Source organism: Thunnus albacares, chromosome 4 (genome assembly GCF_914725855.1).
Source record: "Thunnus albacares chromosome 4, fThuAlb1.1, whole genome shotgun sequence".
In the NCBI taxonomy this organism is placed as follows: domain Eukaryota; kingdom Metazoa; phylum Chordata; class Actinopteri; order Scombriformes; family Scombridae; genus Thunnus; species Thunnus albacares.
Window position 1 is genome coordinate 3,429,190 of NC_058109.1, and position 23,426 is coordinate 3,452,615.

The 23,426-nt window shown below is 37.9% G+C and overlaps 2 protein-coding genes across 3 annotated transcripts in view; one reads left to right on the plus strand and one right to left on the minus strand.

Annotated features, from left to right (window-relative positions):
* The window catches only part of LOC122981168 (hemicentin-1-like), a 738,767-nt gene that overhangs the window by 111,362 nt on the left and 603,979 nt on the right, over nt 1-23,426 (minus strand). The gene's annotated exons all lie outside the window — the stretch shown is intronic.
* ssuh2.1 (ssu-2 homolog, tandem duplicate 1) lies at nt 3,396-21,491 on the plus strand. 2 transcript variants are annotated; one of them, XM_044349789.1, is made up of 12 exons: nt 3,396-3,518; nt 11,709-11,804; nt 11,887-11,971; nt 12,064-12,193; nt 12,936-12,996; nt 13,366-13,490; nt 13,737-13,799; nt 14,738-14,847; nt 16,351-16,443; nt 16,612-16,717; nt 18,755-18,862; nt 19,200-21,491. In XM_044349789.1, the coding sequence occupies exons 1-12, from the start codon at nt 3,494-3,496 to the stop codon at nt 19,332-19,334; spliced, it is 1,137 nt and encodes a 378-aa protein (XP_044205724.1). In that variant the 5' UTR covers nt 3,396-3,493; the 3' UTR covers nt 19,335-21,491. The 2 variants fall into 2 exon arrangements, with proteins under 2 accessions (XP_044205724.1, XP_044205725.1); XM_044349790.1 differs by lacking the exon at nt 14,738-14,847 and adding an exon at nt 14,611-14,690 and having other exon boundaries at nt 3,414-3,518.

Below are 23,426 nucleotides of genomic sequence, written 5' to 3' on the forward strand. Positions count from 1 at the left end.
GGTAATGTTGGGGCAAATTGAGTCAATGGTTCAATTTACCCCCAAAATTATATTCTGATATTCTGACTAGAGACACTGCTTTTGTTTGATCCCTGTTACAAGTGTTAACAAGTTTAATCCACACACAAACCTGCTGTACATACAGACGGGTGACAAATTAAAGGAAAATCTTTACTGAAAATGTTGAGGTAACATGTTGAACAACAAGACACAAACATATGATTTTACTTAAAAGTATGATGAGTTTTTGCCTTTGTTAAATTAATGACATTAATAAAGTTCAAAATTATCTCAAAATTGTTTGATTTTGTGTCATTTTTATATCAGTATGTAATGGTAGCACTAAAGCGCTCAGTTTAACCCTACCTTGGGGTAAGTTGTGCTATAGGACCAACTTTTTTTTTATGGCTCATTGTTCTAAAACCATAATAATTAGATAACCTGTTTTAATTTCCATGGGTACACAACAACCTGAGGTATATATAGTAACTATTATTTGAAACAAATACACTTTTATTTTGCAGTAAAATCATCAAATGTAAAAAGTGGTTCATGTTACCCCGTTCTCCCCTACTGGTGTTTGATACTAATCCAGAAGCTGCTTTACTGGTTCTGAAAAACTCTCATGATGATACAACTCAGTCATCAGACTGGAGAAGGAAAATGTTTACTGGTGATTTAGACGTCCTAAAAAAAACTAATGTAGTAATAAACAAATCCAGGATAGCTGTGTAGAGAATCATTTTCTCCCAGTACAAATGTTCTGGTCTTCTATTTATGGTGACTTGAATTGGAAAAAAGACTGATAGAGAATATCAGACAAATATTATATTATCAGTAAAATGAAAGAGGTTTCATTTAAATCTTACCCAGAATAAATCCTGTAAAGATCCTTCTGGAAAAGTTTAAACTGGGTATGAATTATTCTTGTGATTTCTGTGATCTAAACAAAGACATTTTCACTTATTTTTCCATTGTATGTATTCCTAAATATTTTGAAATATGTAAAACTTCTATCTAGACAAACATGCCATGCTTTATTATATTTGAATTTACTTTGAATAATGTTTTTAATGTTTGAAGAAAGCTTCTTGATTCAACTATTTATATTTTTTGACAAATTCCATATACATGAAATGAACCAACAGAAAATCAAACTTTATCTTTTTTCTACTTGACATTGAGCTTGATTATATTTCTCAAGCTGCAAAATAAAAAAAGCAGCAAAGACATTTATTTATTTATTTATTTCGTTTTCCTCCTGTGTGTTATTTTGTTTTTATTGAATATAAAAAGCTTCTTGCATAATTCCCTCTACAGAATGTTTCTTTTTAATTCATTTTATTTTATATTGTCATTACTGAATTCACTGACACTCTGTCTCTTCTTTTTGTTCTTCATACTTATTTATGAGTTACTGTTTTTATGTTTGGTTGTTGTCAATAAAGTTGAGGGGAAAAAAACCAAAAAGGTGGATGATATGAGAAGTCTTCAGGTTCAGCTGTCAGGTTTGTATAAACTCTGTGGAAACAGACTCTGACTTTATTCAAGGTTTCATCAGTGAGGAAATAATAAATACAGACTTTATTTATCTAATTGTCTTCATTCTTTTAATTCAACTGACTGGACTGAATACAAAGAAAAGACCATCTGTCTTTATTTAACTCTGCACATCAACAAGATACATTCAACACCAATAATAACTCTCACTGCTCTTTACCATCTCACTTCATTACTAAATGCTAAATGTGCAAAAGCTGCACGCTGTAAAAGCGTTCGTATTATTATCGTTATTATTATAGTTATTATTATTTCATGAACGTTTGCATGTAAATAATTAAGACACTGTGGGCGCGGCCAGCAGCTGAGTCTAGTTACACACAAATAAACCGACCGGAGCAGGAAGTCCAGAGATGTGGAGTCAAAGTAAAACTACACATTTTAAATCTAAGACAAAAGGAGGAGATGAGTTTACTCAAAAACAACCCAATATGAAAAGATATTCTAATAAATAATAGACATCCCTGTTTTCTTCTCCCCAAAAAGCCCCTTTTAGACAAACGAATGATGCTTCTGCATGAAAACATCAACTCATTTATCAATAATCTCATTAATCTCAGATTGTTGTCATACCAGCTATCAATAATCTCATTAAACTCAGGTGAGAAAAGACTGATTAATGTACAACCGACGTTTCAACTCTACTGTGTTTTCATCAGAATAAACACTTAGACCAACGTTTTGTTTCGACTCTACTGAGTCACAAGGAGTCCGTTTGCACCATTAAAGGCTGAGAATCAGTCAGTTTGCTTCAGTCTGTTTCTGACCTGAGAAACATCAGATTCAGCTGCATGTTGCTGGAAGATGTGCAGAGAATCCTTCACAAAGATACAACATCCATCCATCCCCTTTCTGAGCTGATTATCCTCTGATATTACATTAATATGATTTAAGACATTTGACCACCCAGTATGATAATATACGATAACAATATGCAGTGTATTCACTTTAAATGAATGGCAAATAGAAAATGCATTTGAGAAAAATATGTAAAACTGCAACCTATCCATCTATCCATCTATTCATCTATCTACTGCGATTTAACATGCAAAACATATTATCATCTTATTAAATTTGAATCCTTGTTGTGTCTGATTTTCTGCAAAATTTGTACTTTTTCTTTACTACTTTGAGGAGGATTTTAAATGCAGGATTTTTTACTAGTAATGTAGTATTTTGACATTGTGGTATTGATACTTAAGTAAAGGATCTGACTTCTTCAAACACTGCAGGTCATAGAATCTGATGGGATCTGGTGGACTTGGTGTGAATGCAGCGTGAAGGTGACGGGGCCTTTTCTGTTCGGGCCCCTCAGTTGTGGAACGACAGTGAACACATCGTCTTCTTTTAAGTTGCTTTTAAAAACTCACAATTTCAGTCTTGATTTGTTTATTGGTTTTACTATTTGTTTTATTTTCTTTCATTGTATCTTATCATTTTATTCTAATATAGTTTTAACGGTTTGCTATAACTGTCTTTTTTAATATTGTACATAAAGCATTTTGTAACTTGTTTTGAAAAGTGCTGTATAAATAAATATATATGCAATGTAAATTATTATTTTTTCATTTAGTATAAACCTTAATCACAGGAAATTTACATCAATTGACTTGTATTAGTTTTTACTTGGATAAACTCTTACACCAATTTATTTTATTTATTCTATTAGTTTTATAGTATTCTATTAGTCAACCTCATTGACTGTATATATACATTTATACTATTATTACATTATTATATGTATATTTATATTATTATTACATTGTTATATATATATTATATTTATATACAGTCATGTCCAACCTCAACAACATGCTTTTATTTTTAAAGTCATAACCGGAAGCGGGAGCTGAATGTTGCGTACTGCGCAGGCGCAGCTGTTTCAGACGATCTTCAGTCAGTCCGAGCGGTCGAAGCTCAGCAGCGGAGAGAGATGGACGAGAAAGACGAAGATCCAGGTGAGAAAGTCTAAAAACCAGAGTAAAGACTTTTCTTAAGAAACAGTTTACCTGCTGCCAAGTTAGTCTGAACTGGAATTTAACGGGAGAGACGTTAAACCGGGTTAAAAATCACCCTATTTGTCCCGGACTAAATGTTGAATAGGGAAGTTTCTTAACGGTCGTTAAAGTGGATTTAAAGTCAGTGTAATAAACAAGTAGTTACACTGTAGTGATTTCAGGTTATTATGGCAGACTGGTATTCTGGTATTCTGTTTCTTATGTCATCACGTTATTACCAGCGCTGGAAAGTAACTGAGTAAAGTATATTTACTCAAGTACTGTACTTCAGTACAATTTTGAGGTACTTTACATGAGTATTTCTGTTTGATGCTACTTTTTACTTCCACTCCACTACATTTCAGAGGGAAATATTGTACTTTCTACTCCACTACATTTATTTGACAGCTTTAGTTACTTTTTTAGCAGTTAAAGTGTCTTTAAAGTGTTGTTTTCACAATCAAAGTGTGTGTTTGTGGTTCTCACTACACAGTTTATTGGGAACTATTATATAATGCTGCAACTAACGATTAATGTCATTTTCTCTATTAATCAATTCATTCTTTAGTCTTTGAAATAAATAGAAGATAAATAGAAGAAAAAAACAGTATTCACAGTTTCTCTGACGTCATGATTTCAGTTCCTGCACATGCTCAGTAGCGTCCGCCGTACACAGAACTACTCTCCAGAGACTGAAAACATGATGCTGTTATTAGCCTTTGGAGCCGTTACTGAACAAACTAACGTGACCAAACTCTTCACGATGAAGGAACATGTCACCCGGTGCAGCGGTGTGACTCACTGACGTGTTTTTAATAGTTTCTGGACAACAACGGAGGAATAAGATATATCAGGCTTTGGATACACACACAATACTTGTTAGCAGTAGCGGTGTAACGGCTGAAAAATGTAAAAACAGTTGCTCGTTGGCTGTAACTGTTACTGAAACATGGAAAAGAGAGTCAGGACACCTGCTGACTGCTGGTTTATGATGAGTTATGGTCAGAACTGGTTCTTACGACGTTGTTGTCCGACCACGATGGAAATCAAACGTGTTTATAGTCGATCTTAACGGTCGCTTACCGAACCGAACATCCTGCACCGGACGATTGGGGATGAATAGCTGAACCGTTACATCCCTTGTAAAGTGGATCCGTTCATTGTTGGTTTGGTTCTGCACATGAGACTTGTTGACAGTAAGAAAAATATAGAAAGTCGCCTGCTTTATCATTTAAATGTTGTTATTTTCCATATATTGACTAGTCGATGAATGGACTCATTGTTTCGGCTGTAGTTCACTGTCAGGAGATGCTTGTGTTAAAAAGAAAAGTTTGATTTGTTTGTGCACGTTTCACTACTCATTACAGTCGTACAGTCCGGACATTTAACTCATAAACTAGAAGCGCTACAGAGCAACAAAAAGAAGAACAAGAGCTCTGCAGGAGTATTTCGGATGCATGATCCAGTTAAAGTCTCAGTATTCAGACCGGCTCTGTTTTCCCCCTCTTATTTTTTTTTTTTTCACTCACATTCCTTCTCCGTCTCCCTCCCTCACTTTTTATTTTTTCCCCTCTCTTTAACGAGTCTGCGCCTCCCTCCCTCCCTCCGTGCCGTTCTCACACTCCGTCCATCTCCGTCTAGATCTTTTTTAGGGGAAACACCTTCTCGCTGATATTTTTATCCCTCAGCCAGAGGTATTGTGTGTACAGCGTGACATAAGCACACCGACTCTGATGTATTTATATCTGGCGGGCAGCTTGAAGAAAACACTGGCTGTTGTCTGGTTACTAAGAAAAGGGTTTGTGTCGGACAAAATCATGACGCACAAGTTTAACGGCTGCGTGGTGCCTCGGAGTCTTAACCAAGGCGCTATTGTATGTATTTATGTAATATTACATTGTTGTGTTAAAACATTTTATTACTGGGTGTTTTTTTTGAGGTTGTTTTTGCTGATGCAGCGACCCAACTTCAGTAAGGGAATTGAAAGCTTGACTGACTGGTTCCTTTACTACTAACAGCTGCTGTTATTAGTTGTTCTGATATTTACTACATGAGCTGAGGTCAAAAGAAGCATTGGAGGTATAATTAAAGGGATATATGCTGCAAATTTCCAGCTCAGTATTTATATTCTGGAGCTCTACTGGAATATCTTTGCTTTATTTCCAGTTTAAAAAACTCCTTTTTTATCTTCTACTGGTCCTTTCTGCAGCCCCTCAGTTCAGCCTCTGTCTGCAACAGGCCGTTTTAGCTCCTGTCTCTTTAAAAAAAACAAGCGCCGCGGTGAGGCGTGCTCTGTTTACAGAAGTCACATGAATCCATTGAGAAGAAAATGTATGTGCTGGGTGGTGGTGGTTGCAGTTTGTCCATACCTGTGTGCATTATGAGAGGGGAGGGGTCCTTTGTGTCGCTGTCAGAATGTAGATAAACAGGGAACTGGTGGAGATTGATCTACACCAGTCTCTGAGCTTCTAGACTAACTGGGTGTTTCTACAAATCCAGTCATTTTTTAATTCCTGATGAGGAGAATAACAACCTGTAATGGACCAGCGTGGCATTATTTGTGTATTTCTATTTCATTTTATTTTTTCTTTGGACGAGGAGGGAATTTCATCTATTTATTAAAAGCAAGAAGACTTTATTTGAATGTTTTGATTGTTTGATAATATAAAAGTATAAAAAAACAGATAGTTGAGATAGTTGAGGTGGACTAATGGAGGTGAAAGCAGGTGATTTAGATCCACATTTACTGTAAGAAGCAGCAGAACTTAACTTAAATTTGTTTAATGCTTGAAATATTAAAATAAAATATCATATGATGGCATAAATTAGATTGACAACCTGATATCATCTGTTTGACTTTCATTGGTATTAACATGCTGTATCTGTATGTTAACGCAGGTGTGAATACAGTCTGTACAGCGTGACCACATTCATAAGGAAAGTTGAAAGGTCACTTAGCTCCGCCTCTTCCTGCCGGCTACAGCAAGCTCTGTAAAAGCTTTAAATAGTAGCTGTAACTACAAGCTTCCCCTCACAGAAAAGGTGAATATCACTGTTTGAGGCAGCAGTTGACTTTGACCTGTGAGCTCTGCCCAGATCATTTGCATATTGAGGAGGCAAAACTGCAGAAACAAGACTTATTTTACTTCCAGGCGTGAATGCAAAGGCTCATGGATGTCATTATCCACATGATGTATCCAGATACAGATCACATGTTAACACCAGGTGGGAACGGAGTCTAAGTTCCTAAAAGGCAGCCGTGAATCCATCCATCTGTTTAACTAACAGTATAAAAAAAGCCTGTTTATGATGTTGACTGTTTATGCTCGGCTGGTCAGTAACATGAGTCTGCTGGCAGAGAGAGAGCAGGACTACTGTGGACCGACTGGTTGTAAAAGCATGTAAACGTGATGTCACAGGTGTGTGTACGAGGCAAAGGACCCAAACGCAGGCTGGACAGGTAAAAGAAAGGGACTTAAATAAAGTGAAAACAGGCTGACAGTCAGCAACAGGAATGCGGTACGAACAGGCAAACAAGTCTGAAGGGCAAAACAGACGACGTGGTCAAAAACACAGCCAGCAGAATACAGACAGATAACCAGGAACAGGTTGGTGATTAGTTTCTCTATTAGCTGTTTGGTCTATAAAATGCCAGAAAATGGTGAAAAATATTCAACCTAACATGTCCACAAGCCAAAGATATTCAGTTTACTGTCACAGACGACTAAAGAAACCAGAAAATATTTACATTTAAGAAGCTGGAACCAGAGAATTTTGGCGTTTTTTCTTAAATAAATGACTCAAAACGATGAATTTATTATCAAAATAGTTGATGATTAATTTTCTGTCCATCAGCTAATCGATTAATTGTTGCAGCTCTAATGCATGAACAGAAAAAACTGCCACCTGCGTCATTATTTATAGTTATAAATAAATCATTACAATGTTTTTATGGGTTTATAACAATCACACGTGGTCTCATGTGTCCCGAGCTTCTCGTGTGTTACTTCAGGCTACAACCAGTTTCCTGACAGCCTCTTCTAAAGAATGCATCCTCCCTTCCTGCCACACTGACAGAAACACTATCAAGAAGAATGTGGGCTTCTAATGTTCCCACAGGACGTTTTTTGGCATCAAAACATTCAATAAAAGGAAGAAATGGAAGCTTAAAGTGAAGACTTTAGACTAGTTTGATCTTAAAAGGACGGGCTCACATTTCAGGCGTGTCTTAAAGCAGCAGTCAGGTGTCTGTATGAGCAGCTTCAGATAAAATTTTAAATACATTTTTGTACAGAAGGAGGACTGAGGATTTAGTCCACCATCACTTCCATTGTAAGTGCATCATAAAGGGATCTTCTAACGGTCAGTATGAACAGGAGGAATGACTACAACAAGAAAAACAGGTTTCACTGTTCATTAAGGCTCCTGACTGTTGGTTTAAGACACACCTGAAAAACTGTGAACCTTTACTTTCAAGTGAAGATTTTAGACTGATCAGTTTGATCTTACATCGAGAGACAGATACGGCCCCGCAGGTCGACCTTTGACCTGCGGGGCTGAGATGAGATGAGGAAACTGTTACTGTTACTGGACAAATATAACTTTGATAAAGATGTTTGTATTTTAAGTCCTCATATTTAACATTTACAAGCAAACATTGAACAAATTGTTTATAACACAGTATAATGTAGTTTTAAACAGATATGAGGACATTTTTAAGTGTTTATTAATGTAAAGTGTTTGTCAACAATTATAACTTTCATATTACTGCATCTGTTTTTTACTGTATTGTTATTTATTATCTCTTCATACAGCAGCAAAGACTCATGAGCGCCCACAGGAGGAGTTATAGTTGTTGACAAATACATAATAAACACTCATATCTGCTGTTATATTTATAAACTATTTATTAACCGTTTATTAACTGCTTATCAATGCTAAATGGTGGACTTAAAGTAAAATGTTACTCATTATCATTTCAATGTTAGCAAAAAGAATACAGCCGACTTAATGCGAACATTAAACACTAGTCAACTAATGTGTTGTATGTTGTATTTGGTGATTTTGTTTGTAAATCAAGTAACAAAGACGTTAAATATGTTTTTTAATGTCTATATTTTATGTATATGTTTAGAAGGCAGTATGAGTTGAAGCACATAATTCATTAAAATCAAACTGACACTGAAAACACGAGAGGTTTAAGTTTTATATTTTTATAATTCAGTCATTGTTAAAGTGATTTTTTAAGCAGAAAAAAGAACAAACCATAAATGATCTAGTTCCGGCTTCTCAGATGTGATTATTCTCTGGTTTTTATTCTCCTTTATGATAATGAACAGATTATTTTGGGGTTTTGGACAATTGCTCAGACAAGACGAGCTCTGGGAACTTGTGATGGATGTTTTTCACAATTTGCCTACATTTTATAGAGCACACCAATAATCAATTAATTAGGAAAATAATCAGTAGATTAATTGATAATCATAATAATCATGAGTTGCAGCCCTATAATCTGTTTCACTTGGTTTAACGGGGCTAACATCACCTGCTCCTTATTTAAAATCAACCAGGTTGTATTTTTTAGGTAATTTAGCAGTTTATTATTTCTGTCACACCTACCTGTAACCAGCGTTGGAAATAAATGGGGGGCAACAGCAAAAATGCCCCAAAAAATCTCAGAATTCCCCTAAAAACTGATTGAGGGGCAAAAATTGCCCCCAAGATTTCAAATAATTTCCATTTCCGTCTCTAACACACCCACACAAACAGCGCTGTTGTTGACGCTGCGCTGCTGTTACGATACCTGGCAGAGGCCACGCAGTCCTGCACCTGCAGTGATTTTGGCTGCTGTGATGGACCAGAACCTCATTAAAAAAGCTCCAACTGTTACTGAAGAACCCAAATCCTGGGCCGTCACCAACTCCAGCAAATGAGACGGCAAAGAAAGTTGCTGCTTCTACAATTTAAAAATGTAAAATAGACTGACTTAGTGTTTAAGAGGTGAATAAAATGACCTTCCTCTACTGTAAAGCTCAACCACCCAAACAGCCTGGACAGCTAAAAGCTAATCATGACTCTGTTAAAGGAAACAAACAGGTTAAAAAGTATTCAGCACCAAACGAGCATCATTGATTCTTATGGTAAGTAACATTAACTAGAGACTTTAAAATGCCTTTGGTCTGGCGAGTTAGCTAACATTAATGTTAGCAAGTTGGCTAGATATCGTTAATGTTACACCCTACATGTGGGTTTTGCCGACTCTGTGAATCTTGGGTTACACCATGGTTACCTAACCAACGTTGTTGCCGTGGTAGCAAGTTGCCTGTGACGGCACCCACCTGTCACTCAAGGTGGCCACGCCCTTAATTATCCATAACTTTAAGCCTTTATAAAATTCAAACAGGTGAGTTATATAAAAATTCACCCCACGTACAGTTGTCACGAACAGGGAAATTAGCTATAGAGACCAAAACTGTTTTTTGTACCAGGCTGTAAACATGTTTATTTCTGCTGTAAAGTTGGGGGTTTATGGGGATTGACTCGCTTTTGGAGCCTCAAGTGGTCATTCAAGGAACTGCAGCCAACTTCTGCGTTGGCGTCATTTTTCAGCCCCTCAAGTTGACACTTGGATGATCAGTGACTAACATTACTGAGCTTAATCCACCAAATGAAGTAAACTTTTTAGTCCCAAATCTAGAACCTACTTTTTCAGTCTACTAACCAATGAGGCAGTGCTGGATAGTCGAGTCTATAATGTAATTTCTTTCATGCTCAAAACGTCAGCAGCTAAATTTGGGGATGAAATAAAGCGTGCACCTCATTATACCTGTAGCCACTAGTCTGTAATTTAGTGAAACACCTGAGGCTGTGGCATACAATGCATCAAACCTACAATGATGAGATCATCAAAGTTTGACTGGTTTTGACTTGTAGGAGAAATGAAATAAGCAATGAGAAGGTGACCTTTACCGTCGTTATTGGCACAACAGTAATGCGGTCATGAGGTGCTTGCGTAGGCGTCACTGAAGAGCCAATAATGACGGTAAAGCTCACTCTCAAGTGTAATTTTGGGATTATACAACAGCTACCAACCAAATAAAATATATAATTAAAATGTATTCATATTGTGAGGCAGTTCTCTCTCAAAATAGCTTTTTACTAGTGTTATCTTCCTGGAAATACATGGGGTATGACTAATACCTGGAGAACAATCAGTCACGTCTGTAGACTCCTATGTAATGAAACCTAGTTTACAACTCCAGCAAGTAGGCCGACCCTTAGTAACGACCTAGCAACAGAGACCATTTCTAGTCCCTGTTGAGTCAGCTAGCCATCTTGAGCTAATGCTTTCTAGCTTTCGTGGGATTTCCCAAACTGAATAAATTCCACACATATAAACACAAAACTGCTTTGCTAACTCAGTCTTGTTGTCACTAATATATCTGCTGAAGAAAATCATTTTTCCATGGACAGATTTAGCTACTATGTCAGCAAACTTCACATACATTTTTAAGCTAGTAGCGCTGTTGCACCAAACTGGAGTTCCCACGAGCAGGAGTTGAGATATACTCTCAACTGAAGAGAAAATGGTTAAGTCTTCTTGTGTACCAGGGTCTCAGAGTTCAGTCCACTTGGTAAAGAGTCTGTTTTATTTTCCCCACGACCCCAAATCATTTCAGTTCCTATAGTTCTAATCAATGGCGGAGTAATATTTATAGTGACGAGGCATCTAGTGGTTCATACTGAAGGCTCTTCCTAAATAAAGTCGTAGTTGTTGAAAGTGAATCAACCTGCATGTGCTTATTATTTTAGTTAGAAAATGTAGATAATTATTACAAATGAGACGGTGTTTACTCAACTGCTGATGAATGCATTTTAATCTGGGCTCATTTCACATTAAAAGCAGCAACTTTATGCACTAATTACTATTTTTTAAAAGTGCCCCCAAAATTTTGTAAATGCCCCAATTTTTTAGACCCCCAAATATTTTTTAAATTTCCCTCACTGCCTGTAACGCACTGTAAGAAAGAATATTTACTAATATAACATATTTACTAATATTTTTTTTACATGACAAAAACTGATTAAATGAAAAATGAAGAAGACCATGTAAATAATGCACCTTGTCTTTATTTTGTTTGTTTCTTTCAGATGTATTTGATCCAAACATACCGGAGGAGGGACCGTCAGCTCCCCCTCCTGGCTGGCTGGAGGACATACATGGATACCAGGGCCACAAAGGAGGAGGTGAGGCTCCTTCTGTTCTTATTCACCGTGTCTCATTTCTCGGTGCTCATCTCTCGTCTCTGTGTTTGTGTTTGTTGTCCAGAGGATGATAACCCGTTGTACCCGCCTCCCCCCGCCTACAACCCCCAACCCGAACTCAACAGGAACACTTTGGTGCCCAATGTCAGGTAACACACACATCAATTATTGACTGAAGTAACTGAAAATGTCCCTCAAGATTTTAGATAATGAAGGTAGGGTGGGGTGTTTGCTCGTCCAGGGTCCCCACAGTATCGGAGGATGTGGCCAGAGATGCTCTGATCAAGTTTGTGGAATCAAAATGGAGGTACAGCTCCAAACCTGCCAGGAACCTCACCTTCAAAGAACTCAAACCCATCACCGTGTACAGGGTAGGAGCATGTCCTGCATTAGAAATATCTACTACACACACACACACACACACACAGGTCTCAGACTCTGCCTTTCTCACCGTGTGAGAACTTTATATGGTTGGTTTATCTCAGCATAAAGACTGGAAACAGGGTAACAACGTGTCTGTCTAAAGGTTAACATATCTGCAGCACCTCTCAGTTCCACTAATTAACACATAAATTGTTTATTTAATCTGTACTCAAGCAAATATCAGTTTGTGATTTTACGAGGGTTTATGTGTCAGGCTGTTTATTGGCCGGGCACGGTGACTTCCTGGAGTCTTGTCTTCACTGTGAGGTTGCCAAGAAAAACAGCAGCGTCTCCAGGATACTATAATAGTCCAGCACATAATCCCGTGCATAACCACAGATTTAATGTTTGTACACTTTGATTTTTGTGCACATTAAACAAACAAGATATAATGTGTTAGTTAGGAAGCTTCAGAGCTGCTGGCAGGTGGATTTTGGTTCTGTTTGACTGAATCAGGCTGGTTGTGAAGCTAAATGGCTGCTGGCTGTAGCTTCATATTTACCGCACAGACATGAGAGTGATATATATGATGTCACTTAACTCTGCAAGAAAGCAAAATGTAAAACTGTTCTCTGTTTGAAGAGGTAAACAGTTGGGAATCCATTGGCCTGACAGGGCGGCAACATGAACATGTGTGTTTACATTGACTGCATAAAGAATCCTCCGGTGTCGTCTGTCTTCCTCCTGCAGTATCGACTGGAGACCTACACTGAGACCAGAACCAGCGCCTGGCAGTTTGAATCATACAACGGTAAATCTTTACTCTCAGCTAAATCACACACAGAATTTGTATCTGTACTTAGTGAGTCACTGAACAAGTTAAAAATGGACCTGATGATGGCAGCTAGAGGAAAAAAGTCAGAGGAAACATAAAGTCATCAGGGTTCATCCTCCGGGCACCGAGATGTCTGATCCAAAGTTCACGCCGGTTCGTCCAGTATTAATGTGTTGAAACGTGACCTTAAAGAATTGGACTTTTATGTCAGAGTTGACAGATTGCTGTTAATTTATACACACAGGAAGAGCAGCCAATCAGACTCCAGCAGCTCTTCACAGTACTTGTAAACTAGTTGGTCAGTGAGATGAATCAGCGCTGACCTCTGTTGTTTTCAACAAACAGGTCAGCCGGTGGATGGTCCTCAGTACGGTATGAGTCCTCCACCGTGGGACATCCCAGTGTCGATGCCTCCCAGATACACCGACATGGTGGAGAAGATCCGCGTGCCGCACTCGTCCTTCGTCAAGGTAAAGCTCGTCACGTTTAGTTTAGGAGCTTTTAGAAATACATGAATATTATTATAAATATGAAAGATGTGGTTTCTCAGGGTTGTTTTTTTATTATTTTAGATTGTTAAACTTTCTCTGTTTTCCTGATTTGCTATTGTTGTTTTAGTAGCAACATGCATATATACGTGTGTGTGTGTGTGTGTGTGTGTGTGTGTGTGTGTGTGTGTGTATGTGTGTGTGTGTGTGTGTGTGTTGGTTTTTTAGCTGTGTCACAAGTGCAACGGCTGTGGAAGAACTCGCTGTATTCAGTGTCACGGTAGAGGAAGGGTAAGATCACTGTTGAAGGATTCCTGAGCTTCTCACATGAGGAGATGTTAAATCGCTGTATGTTTGGTTTGTGTTGTGAAGGTCAAGTTTATTATATTTATTTGGTGTCTTAATTCAGTCATAACATGTAATCTGATTATTGCCCTTCAGATTAAAACCACATTTTTAGTGTTTTGAGAAATGTACAGAGTCCTGCAGAAAAATATACCACGTTTACATGATGTCATATGCATATTTTGTATTGTAGTAGTAGTAAGTAGTTTGCACCAAACTTTAGTGAAAAAACAGTAATTCTCTTGCAGGTTTGTTCCTCCCAACAGGAAGTAGCAGGAAAACACTTTCTGTAGTTTTAGGCAATAAAAACAAACTTAAGTGTTCAGAAAAACAGGCAAAAAACTAATTAATATATTATATTACAAGAAAAAAGTAGCAATATATCAAGAATCAAGTCATAATTTCTCAAGAAAAAAAGTTGTATATTCTCTAAATACTGCAACTTTTTTCTTTGATGTAGTTGTAGAATTTAGAGAATAAAAATAGAAAAGGCTGTTTTCAGTTAAAACCTTTTAAATTTTTTCTATAATTAACTTAATTCATGAAATAAGACGACAGTATTGAAATATTACAACTTTATTCTTGTAATATTATAACTTTTTTTCTCCAAATAGATCTGTTTTCAACTTAATTCTCAAAATCTGAGATTCTAATTGTTTCCTATCAGTAACACAGTCTGTCCTGGCGTAAGTAAGACGGACCTGAAGCCGCCTCTGTGCATCCTGGTGGATTCTCTAACCCTCGTCTCGTTTTGCAGAAGCGTTGCACGTTCTGCCACGGTCACGGTCGCACCAGGAACAAGCGCTGCACCTCCTGTCATGGCCGCGGTCGCAAGAGGTGAGAGGTCTTGTCTGTCGCTCAGAATTTGCTTCTCCGTCTTGCAGAAACGTTGTTCGGACTGTTATGGCAAGGGGTACAAAAGGCGGCACAGGACAAACCAGCGGACGTCTAGGAAGACGCCTTGTTTTTCCTGTAGCGGGAAAGGCCATCAGAGGTGAGAGAGGAGCTCTGGGAAGGTCAGGGAGAGGAGCCCCGGTTTTGTCCCTTGCATGTATTAGCATGACCTTTTAAAAACCCAGGAGGTCGTTTAAAAACACGTTCTTCAGTTCTCACGGTATTTTCAGAATCCCCAAAGACTAATCTGTCCGCTGAATGAAGAAGACTTTTAACCCGTTTATCAAGTTGTGACTCTGCTTCTTATCCAGATAGCCGGCGGCTGCGTGCTTGTTTTGGCTCTGAAACAGTTGCAACTTAATAAACGGGATAAAAATCTTGAGACTTGAGGTGTCTTTGTGTGTTGTGGATGAGCTCTGTTAGATGACAGCAGATTTTATCCTATTAATTATATAACAGCTCAGTTTATCTGGACTCGTCATTCTGTCTTTTGAGCTTCAAACAACCGCCTGAAAACATCATTAAAGCAGTTGTCACACATGCAATGATTAAAACTGTCAGAAATATTATAAACATATCCCTCAGAGTAGTCAGTGTCTTTCGTTTCAGTTTGTTTTGTTTTGTTCATTCCAGTCATACGGTGCAGGTCAACAGGTCAGAGTTGGTATGAGGAACTAAATCCTAAAATAGTTTCAAACTAATCTTCTGTGATCTGGTGTCATGATTGTCAAAATCCAAAGTGCTCGTTTTGTGCAAAAATGCATTTAAAAGTCTCTGTGAAGCTTCTATTCAGCTTCAGCAGTCTGAGTTAGTCATATCAAGTGGATATCTGACACATTTACAGTCTTTTTAGCATCAAATTCCCTCTTTGTGTTTCCTCGGACAGTGTTTCCCTGTTGAGCTGCAGGTGGAAGTATAGTAACAAAAAGAGGAACTTTGGCACTAAAAAGACTGTAACGTTGAAAGATATCTACTTGATTTGACTCATTTGGACGCCGAAGCTTCATATTAGCTTCAGATAAACTTTGAAATACATTTTTGCACATTTTGTCCTCCATCACTTCCATTGTAAGGTCATTATGAAGGGATCTTCTAACGGTCAGTATGAACAGGAGGAATGATTACAGCAAGAAAAACATGTTTAATGTTCACAGACTTTGAAAAACTGTGAACTCGTCCTTTAAATATCTCAGTAACTCAGATAACTCTCAACAACAACTGGATTGAAAACTTGATAAACACATTCATGCAACCTTCAGGATTAATTTCAGTAACTTTGATGATCCTCTGACTTTATTACTGAGACGAGAAAGCAACAGAATATTACTCACATAGTTTTCATGCTCATCTAATCATTCACTGAGCTCCTCGTTCACTGTATGGAAGCATCTGCTTTCCTTGTTTCTACACTTTATTCTGGCTACACGCTCCATCTCGCCACTTCAGTGTCAGACTGCTTCCTCCTGTCTCCTGTTTCAGCCATGACAGCTCTGCCTTCTTGTTTCAGCATTTAGTTTGTACAAATTCTTTCACTTTAAGTGTTATAAGATATGAGAGCAGGCTGTGGAATATCTGAACTGTGGCTTTCATCTCTCTCCTCCAGGTGTATCTCCTGCCACGGCAACGGCTACAAGACCTGCTCTGTTTGTCACGGCAGCCAAAACCTGCTGCATTTCATCCAGCTCACTGTGACATGGTATGTCAACGCTAAACACACACACACACACACACACACACACACACACACGCATGCATGCACACACACAAACACACAAACACACACAAACACACAGACTGAGAATCGGTGCAAACCTCCTCTCCTGCACATCTGTTTGTTTGTTTGTTTGTTTGTTTGTTTGTGTAGGAAGAACAACGTAGCTCATTTTATTCCAGACCGTCAGCCCGACTTCCCCGACAAGAAGTTTGAGAAGGTGACAGGAGATCCTTTCTTCGTGGATGAGAGTGTGCTGGTAAAAACTAAACACTTCTTTTCTTTTAATAATGAATTCACATCAGACACATCAGTGGAGCATAAGCCGACTATCAGACGGACCGCCGTGACATTTTGTCTCCCGGAGGATGAATCCTCTGACTTTTCCTCTGGCGCCACCTTGAGGTTCACATTTGTGGTTTTGAGTAAAATGTCTCAACAACTGTTTGGTGGATTGCCATAAAAGTAGTTCAAGCATCCATGTTTCCCTCAGAATTAATTCTACTGACTTTGATCCTCTGACTTTTCATCTAGAACTTCAAACTTTGATTTTGTCCAGTACTTAAAAAATAAAATAAAATAAAATAAAATACCTGCAAAACTAATGACATTTCTGTCAGCCTCACATTTTGAGTTTAGTGCTAATTAGTAAATGTTAGCATGCTAAGACGCTAAAATAAGATGATAAACATTGAACCTGCTAAACATCAGCATGTTAACATCATCATTTCGAGCAGGTTAGCGTTCTGATGTTAGCGTAATGGCCCCACATGGCTGTAAACCATAGACTGTATGTAAATATGGACGACGCGTCTCCACTTCCTGTCCGAGAGCGGCCATCTTGCTTGTGTGACGTTATTTGGAGCCAGAGTCTGCGCAGTAGAGTCCGGCGGCGGGATGACGGTCTGTGGGACACGCCCCCTCAGCCGTTCTGCGGCCTGACGGAGGTTTAAGAGCGGCTGTCACAGCTGTCAATCATGACGTCAGACCCCCTCTCTATATCGTCAAATAACTCATTAAAAACAAACTCATAAGAAAAATGAGCACTTGGACAAACATCAGCATGATAAGAACGACCTGAAATGACAGAAACCATCTTTGGGAAAAATTAATTTGACGTGTAGTTTGATTTTTTAGTTTGGCTCATCCGCTAACATGGAGGGGGCGGGACTTATGACGTGTATACCGCAGCCAGCCACCGGGGGGCGATCCAGATGTTTTGGCTTCATGTCTGGGGAGTTGTCATGACGTCCATCTTTATATACAGTCTATGCTGTAAACTCTTAGGGTAAATCTTAATTCCCTTAATTGCGTCTTCGTCCCTCCCACTGAAGATACAATGAGAGACGCAAGGAAAAGATGCGAGGAGAGAGGAAACGAGGAAATGAGACGTTCTTTCCTGTCATGTGAAGTGACGCTCACAGCTGATCAGCTGTCAGTCGACTTAAACAGCTGGAGAGACTTTTGATAGAGTTTCTGTCTGCACACGTGTGCACTGCTGAGAGTTTCAGGGAAAATGGAAGTTGTGTAAAAATACTGTATCTCACTTTTGATGTGTTTCTTGCTGACAGACAACAGACTCTCCTCATCTCTCTGCCTTTAATTCTATCCATGATAACAGTTAATGTGGGAAAATAACAGGTCATGAAAACTCCTTTTAATAAATGAAGAAAGTTGTTTATGGTTTTTTTTGGTGGTCATATTTAACACACATCCACCATTTTTTCTGGGGGCATTTTTGCCTTTAATTGACAGCTGATAGTTGAGAAGTAGACAGTAAACAGAGGAGAGAGAGAGAGAGACAGAGAGAGAGAGAGAGTCGTGACTTGCAGCGAGGGTCCCCAGGCGGAGTTCAACCAGGGACGTTGTGATTATGTGATGTAATCGTTCAGCTACCACAGCGCTCTCACATCCACTATTTTTAACTCGTGAATCAGAAAACAAATAAAATATAAAACTTGGGAGTAAACACAGTTCAGTCCTTTATTGTTGTTGCACATTTCCAGTTCAGTAAAATGATCTTAGCAGACATCAAAGTTATCTGTCTGTTCGCTCCGGTTTAAACCTGCTGTGATGTTGTGATCTATCAGACAGTCTGATCAGCTCCAGCGTCCAATCAATAACTGATTTCCAATAAGGAGGCGTGTCGGCCGGTAAAAGACTTCCTCGTGTATCATCTCTCCTCATCCTCAGGGCAGCTTTGTGCTTTGGGGCGGTGATGATTTCAGGGTCTAGCGTAGACGTATCCACAGTGTTATTGATTGACGTGTGTGTTCTGCTCTCTTTGTCCTCCCAGGTGTATCCTATCCAGGGTTTCCCCGATCGGGAGATCTGCGATGTTACTACAAAACTGATTAACGAACACCTTAATCGCTTCAGTACCACCAGCCGCATCCTGCAACAGGTACGGACACGTTAACGTGTTCACACAGGTGTAGTTTTAACACTAGATATCAGTGTCTCCGTTGTGAAGGAAAGTACATTAAAGTTTATAGAGTCGCCCAGTGATGACGTCTTCTTTTAGTCCTACCTGTTAACTCCTCTCATGGTTTCCATGGCAACAGAAACAGAAAGTGAGTCAGTGCAACAGTAAGATCAATTTAAGAGGTTTTGACAGACTGGCGTTACATAAAGATTAGATCTGTTTAAACGATACTGAATGTTTGGTTTCTCCTTCTTGAATATAAAAGTGGAAACAGCGACTGACTGATGCTAACGTGTCTTTTTATTTCTCTCCGTAGCGTCAGACCATCGAGCTGGTGCCGCTGACTCACGCTTATTACTCTTACAACGGAAAAGACTTCAGCTTCTTTGTGTACGGAGTAGAGAACAAAGTCTTCACTCCTAAGTATCCCTCGGCGTGTTCTATTTTATAAGTAACATACCGTTAACGCGATCCAACGCTCGTCACCGTACGTGTGTGGTTCACGTCGGAGGGATTCGTGGAAACTCACAAGAAGAGCAGCAGGTGTGAGACGCTCAATCGTCTGTTAACCAAATATCCATGAAACTGTATCTGCTGTTGAGGTGAAATAACCCAAACGCTCCTCGAATGTAGAAATACTTTCAATGTTATAATATTGTCTTTAGTAACGTAACACAACAACATCAGGGGTCGTATTCATAAAACATCTGAACTCATCACTCAGAGTCTCTAAGAGCAACTTTTATTCAGTAATTAATCTCCTGCCGACATGTCAGTGACACTGAAACCAAACAACGAATCTACAGGAGCAGAAAGAAAGATTTTATTAATTTAAACAGATTTCACACATGAAACTAATTAAATTATCGACGTATCCAGTAGATGATATTTGGCATCGAACAACATCTGCATGTTGATATTATGAGATTTTATTTTACTGATGACGTCTCTCTACAGGACAGGTGATGCAGTGATGACCATGAAATCAGCTTTATTTATTTATTGCAGTTGATGATCATTTAATGTAAAGAAATAAACACATTATTTTATTTAAGTGCTCAATATTAGACTGTGAGGGATTTACACAAACATCCCCAAACAGACAAAGAAAACACAACAAGGAAACAATAACGTATTGACCAGTTTCCCTCCTGATCCAGCAGCAGACAGACGGGATTAAACACCAAGTTAAACCAGGACTGTCTTGGAAAAACAACAACATATGTTTACTAGATTTCTGATCAGTTATTCAGTTTGTGTTTCACGCTGAAATTGCATAAAATAAATATAGTAAATTAAAGCACTTATGAAATATCCCTGACTCCTGGGTATCCAGGTGTTCTGGCAGTCTGGTCTTTCCCCAAAAACATGAATAATTCAACCACTGATCAAGTCTGAGACACATCGACACTATTTCTTTACTTTTCCAAACGTTAACAGACTTTTTTTTTTGCTATCATGACAAACAAATTGGAGTTTTGGGTTTGATGAATATCTCAGACAGATGTCAGAGATATTTCCAGTGAATCAGCTCCACAAACTGCAGATTTCCAGTATTACTCCAAACGTTTGTTATTGTGTTTTTCCTAAATGATTGTGAGCAGCTTTAGTGACTCATGAGTCTTCTTCTAATTTCTCACAGGAGCTACTTTAAGAGCTGAAATGTCTTGTGAGTCCTACAGTTCGCACTGACATGGCACTTATTTAACGAGTTGTCAGGAGCTACTTTTAGCCCGAGGATGTTTTGTGAATACGACTCCGGCTAGTTTTGGTGGTAGAGATGAAGTCGTGTCGTGTTTTTTTTTAGCCAGTGTCATTCCAGTCAATCCAGCACGTCCAAGTCAGGAAGTGTTTGCTATAAAATCAAACTTACAAGAAAAGTTTTAAATACACAACAAACACGTGTTGAAGAGTTGTTGAGTCACACTCGACTGCCTTCAACGTTCAAGTTCTCTCAATGTTCGTTTCAGGTTAATAGAAACAAGGTGCTTTAAATCACAACAGGAAGCCTTACACATTAAATACTGTCACTGACAAACTAACAGGGTTTGATGTCCGTCGCTGATCCAGCAGGAGTTTGATAAACGACTCAATATGTTAAAACTTTTCTTTTAGTGTCTTTGAATCAAATGTTTTTATATATTCCTTCCTGAAAAATCTGTTTTCATAAAAATCCATCCAGATGTTGGTATCTCAGTTTACATGTGCAGCGATTATTCATTATTTCTTCTTTTATGAAACACAGTTTTCAGCTTTTTTATATATATATATATGTTTCTGACAATGTTTGGAGCATTGTTTAAGGGTTTTACCACTTTAAAGTTTATATGTAGAGGGAAAAAAATTATTAGGAAACGTCAGGAAGGATCTGGAGACTAAACTCAGACTGTGTGTTATTTTAAAACCACTTTAAAGAGCAGAAAAGTATGAAAATCACTTTTTATACTCTACATACTCAGTTATATGTGTCATGTAATCCAGCTACTACCTCTGTCTGTTGCTTCATACAGTTACTGCTAAAGTATGTGATGGTTTTATAAACATTATTATCTAACCTGTCAGCCTGTATTCAGCTAAGACGTCACAAATAAAGTTCATAATAAAATTCTTTCATGTCGTCGTCTCTGTTTACTGGAAACATTTGGAAAAAGATTCATGTTTGAAAAGCATCAAGGAAAGAATTTACAAGATATGTTTGATAAATTTGGATTAAAAGTTCCTCATTCAGTGTGATCGTATTGTTCTGTTTACTGCAGGTCAGACAGTTACAGACTAAACAGATTAATAAAGTATTTCAAGAGGTCAAATCTTTGTGTTTTTTAATCAGATGTGAATGAAGGAATATGAGAGATAATCCAGGATGAAATCAGATCTGTAATCAAGTATCTTCTTGATATTAATGTTGTGTCTTTTCAATAATATTTGATATGTTTGTTTGCTTTGTTTAATCTCATTTCATACTCAAAGAAGCAACACAGGACGATCACCGGTCAGAGGAACAATCTATGATCTGTGTTCATGTTTCAGTAGGAAACGTTTGTTTGCTTTATATTAGAAAGACACTTTAAAATGTGACTGTTTTCTCAGTAGTGGAGAGTAAATAAGTTTATTTACTAAAGTACAATTTAGTTCTTGTAGTTAAATATTTTAATTTAATGCTGCTTTATATTTCTACTCCACTGCATCCATATGACAGCTGCTGCTACTTCTCAGTTTAAGATTTTACACATAAAACATATGAAAAGCTTATAAACAGGCTCCTGTATATTGTTAAAGATTAAACCAGAGTTTTTGACCTTTTAATATCAGTCTAGATTGAGTCACATTTCAGCTCCAACAAAGAGACGTTTCCCCTCTAAACTTCTCACATGGTTTCATTTCAATAAATGATCCAATATTACACACAAACAAAAAAATCCAAAAAAGATGATTGTGTATCAGAACTTTGTTTTGTCTTCTTTCCCATTAATCCTCTCACGACCCCTCAGAGGTCTCATCTTGGTTATAGCACATCTGTACTTCACCCAAATATTTAGTTGAATTTAAGTTTATTTATTTGGTAGCTAAAAATCAAACAAATACACACAAACACAAGTAAAATAAAATCAGCGTGCAGAGAGAAAAACAGGCCTGGTCGGGTTATTGATTACCTTAATAATATACAGTAAATACATAAATATGAAAGAAAAACCATCCAACTGTTAAAGAAAACAAAGATTGAGATTATAAAAGCAAAACTAAAGGTTTTGCTTATATAAAGGTTTTAAAATCTGCTCTAAAGGAAATTTGAACCCAATGAGAACAGTCGACCCATAAATGTTGACGCCTGCGTTGGTTGAAAACTGACCTCTGGTTGTCAGATGATGAGAAGATGAAGATCAGATGACTGTGTGAGTCAGTAAATGCAGTATTTTTACTCTGTTATAGTATATTAGTGTTTGTACTTTTACTTCAGTAGTTCTTCCTCCACTGCTTATTCTTTGTGAAATACTTGTGACTGTATAAAAAACAAAACAAAAGCAGAAAACCCAGTTGAATGTGTTCTGAAGGCGTCTTTAACTAATTTAAACCAAATGAAGTCAGTAAAATCCGCCATCATCCATCAATCTGTCCCACAGACTCGCTGTTAGAGGACTGAAGGACATTTAGTTCTGTGTTAACAAACTCTCACCACAAGAGGGAGCTGTGGTTTATAAAGTAATGACGCACAGGACGCTAGAAGACATGTTTACTGACATTATGTGCTGTGGGAAATATAGCAAATCACAAGAGACAAAGATTTGGTTAAACGCTAGATTTATAGTTTTTCAAGTGTGTTTTAAACCAGCAGTCAGGTGTCCCTATGAACAGTGAAAGAGGTTTTCCTCGCTGTAATCATTCCTCCTGTTCATACTGGATATTAAAAGATCCTTCAAATATGCTTTCAATGGAAGTGATGGAGACCAAAATCCACAGTGTGTCCACACAGTCATTTAAAAGTCTCTGTGAAGCTTCTATTCAGCTTCAGCAGTCTGAGTTAGTCATATCAAGTGGAAATCTGACA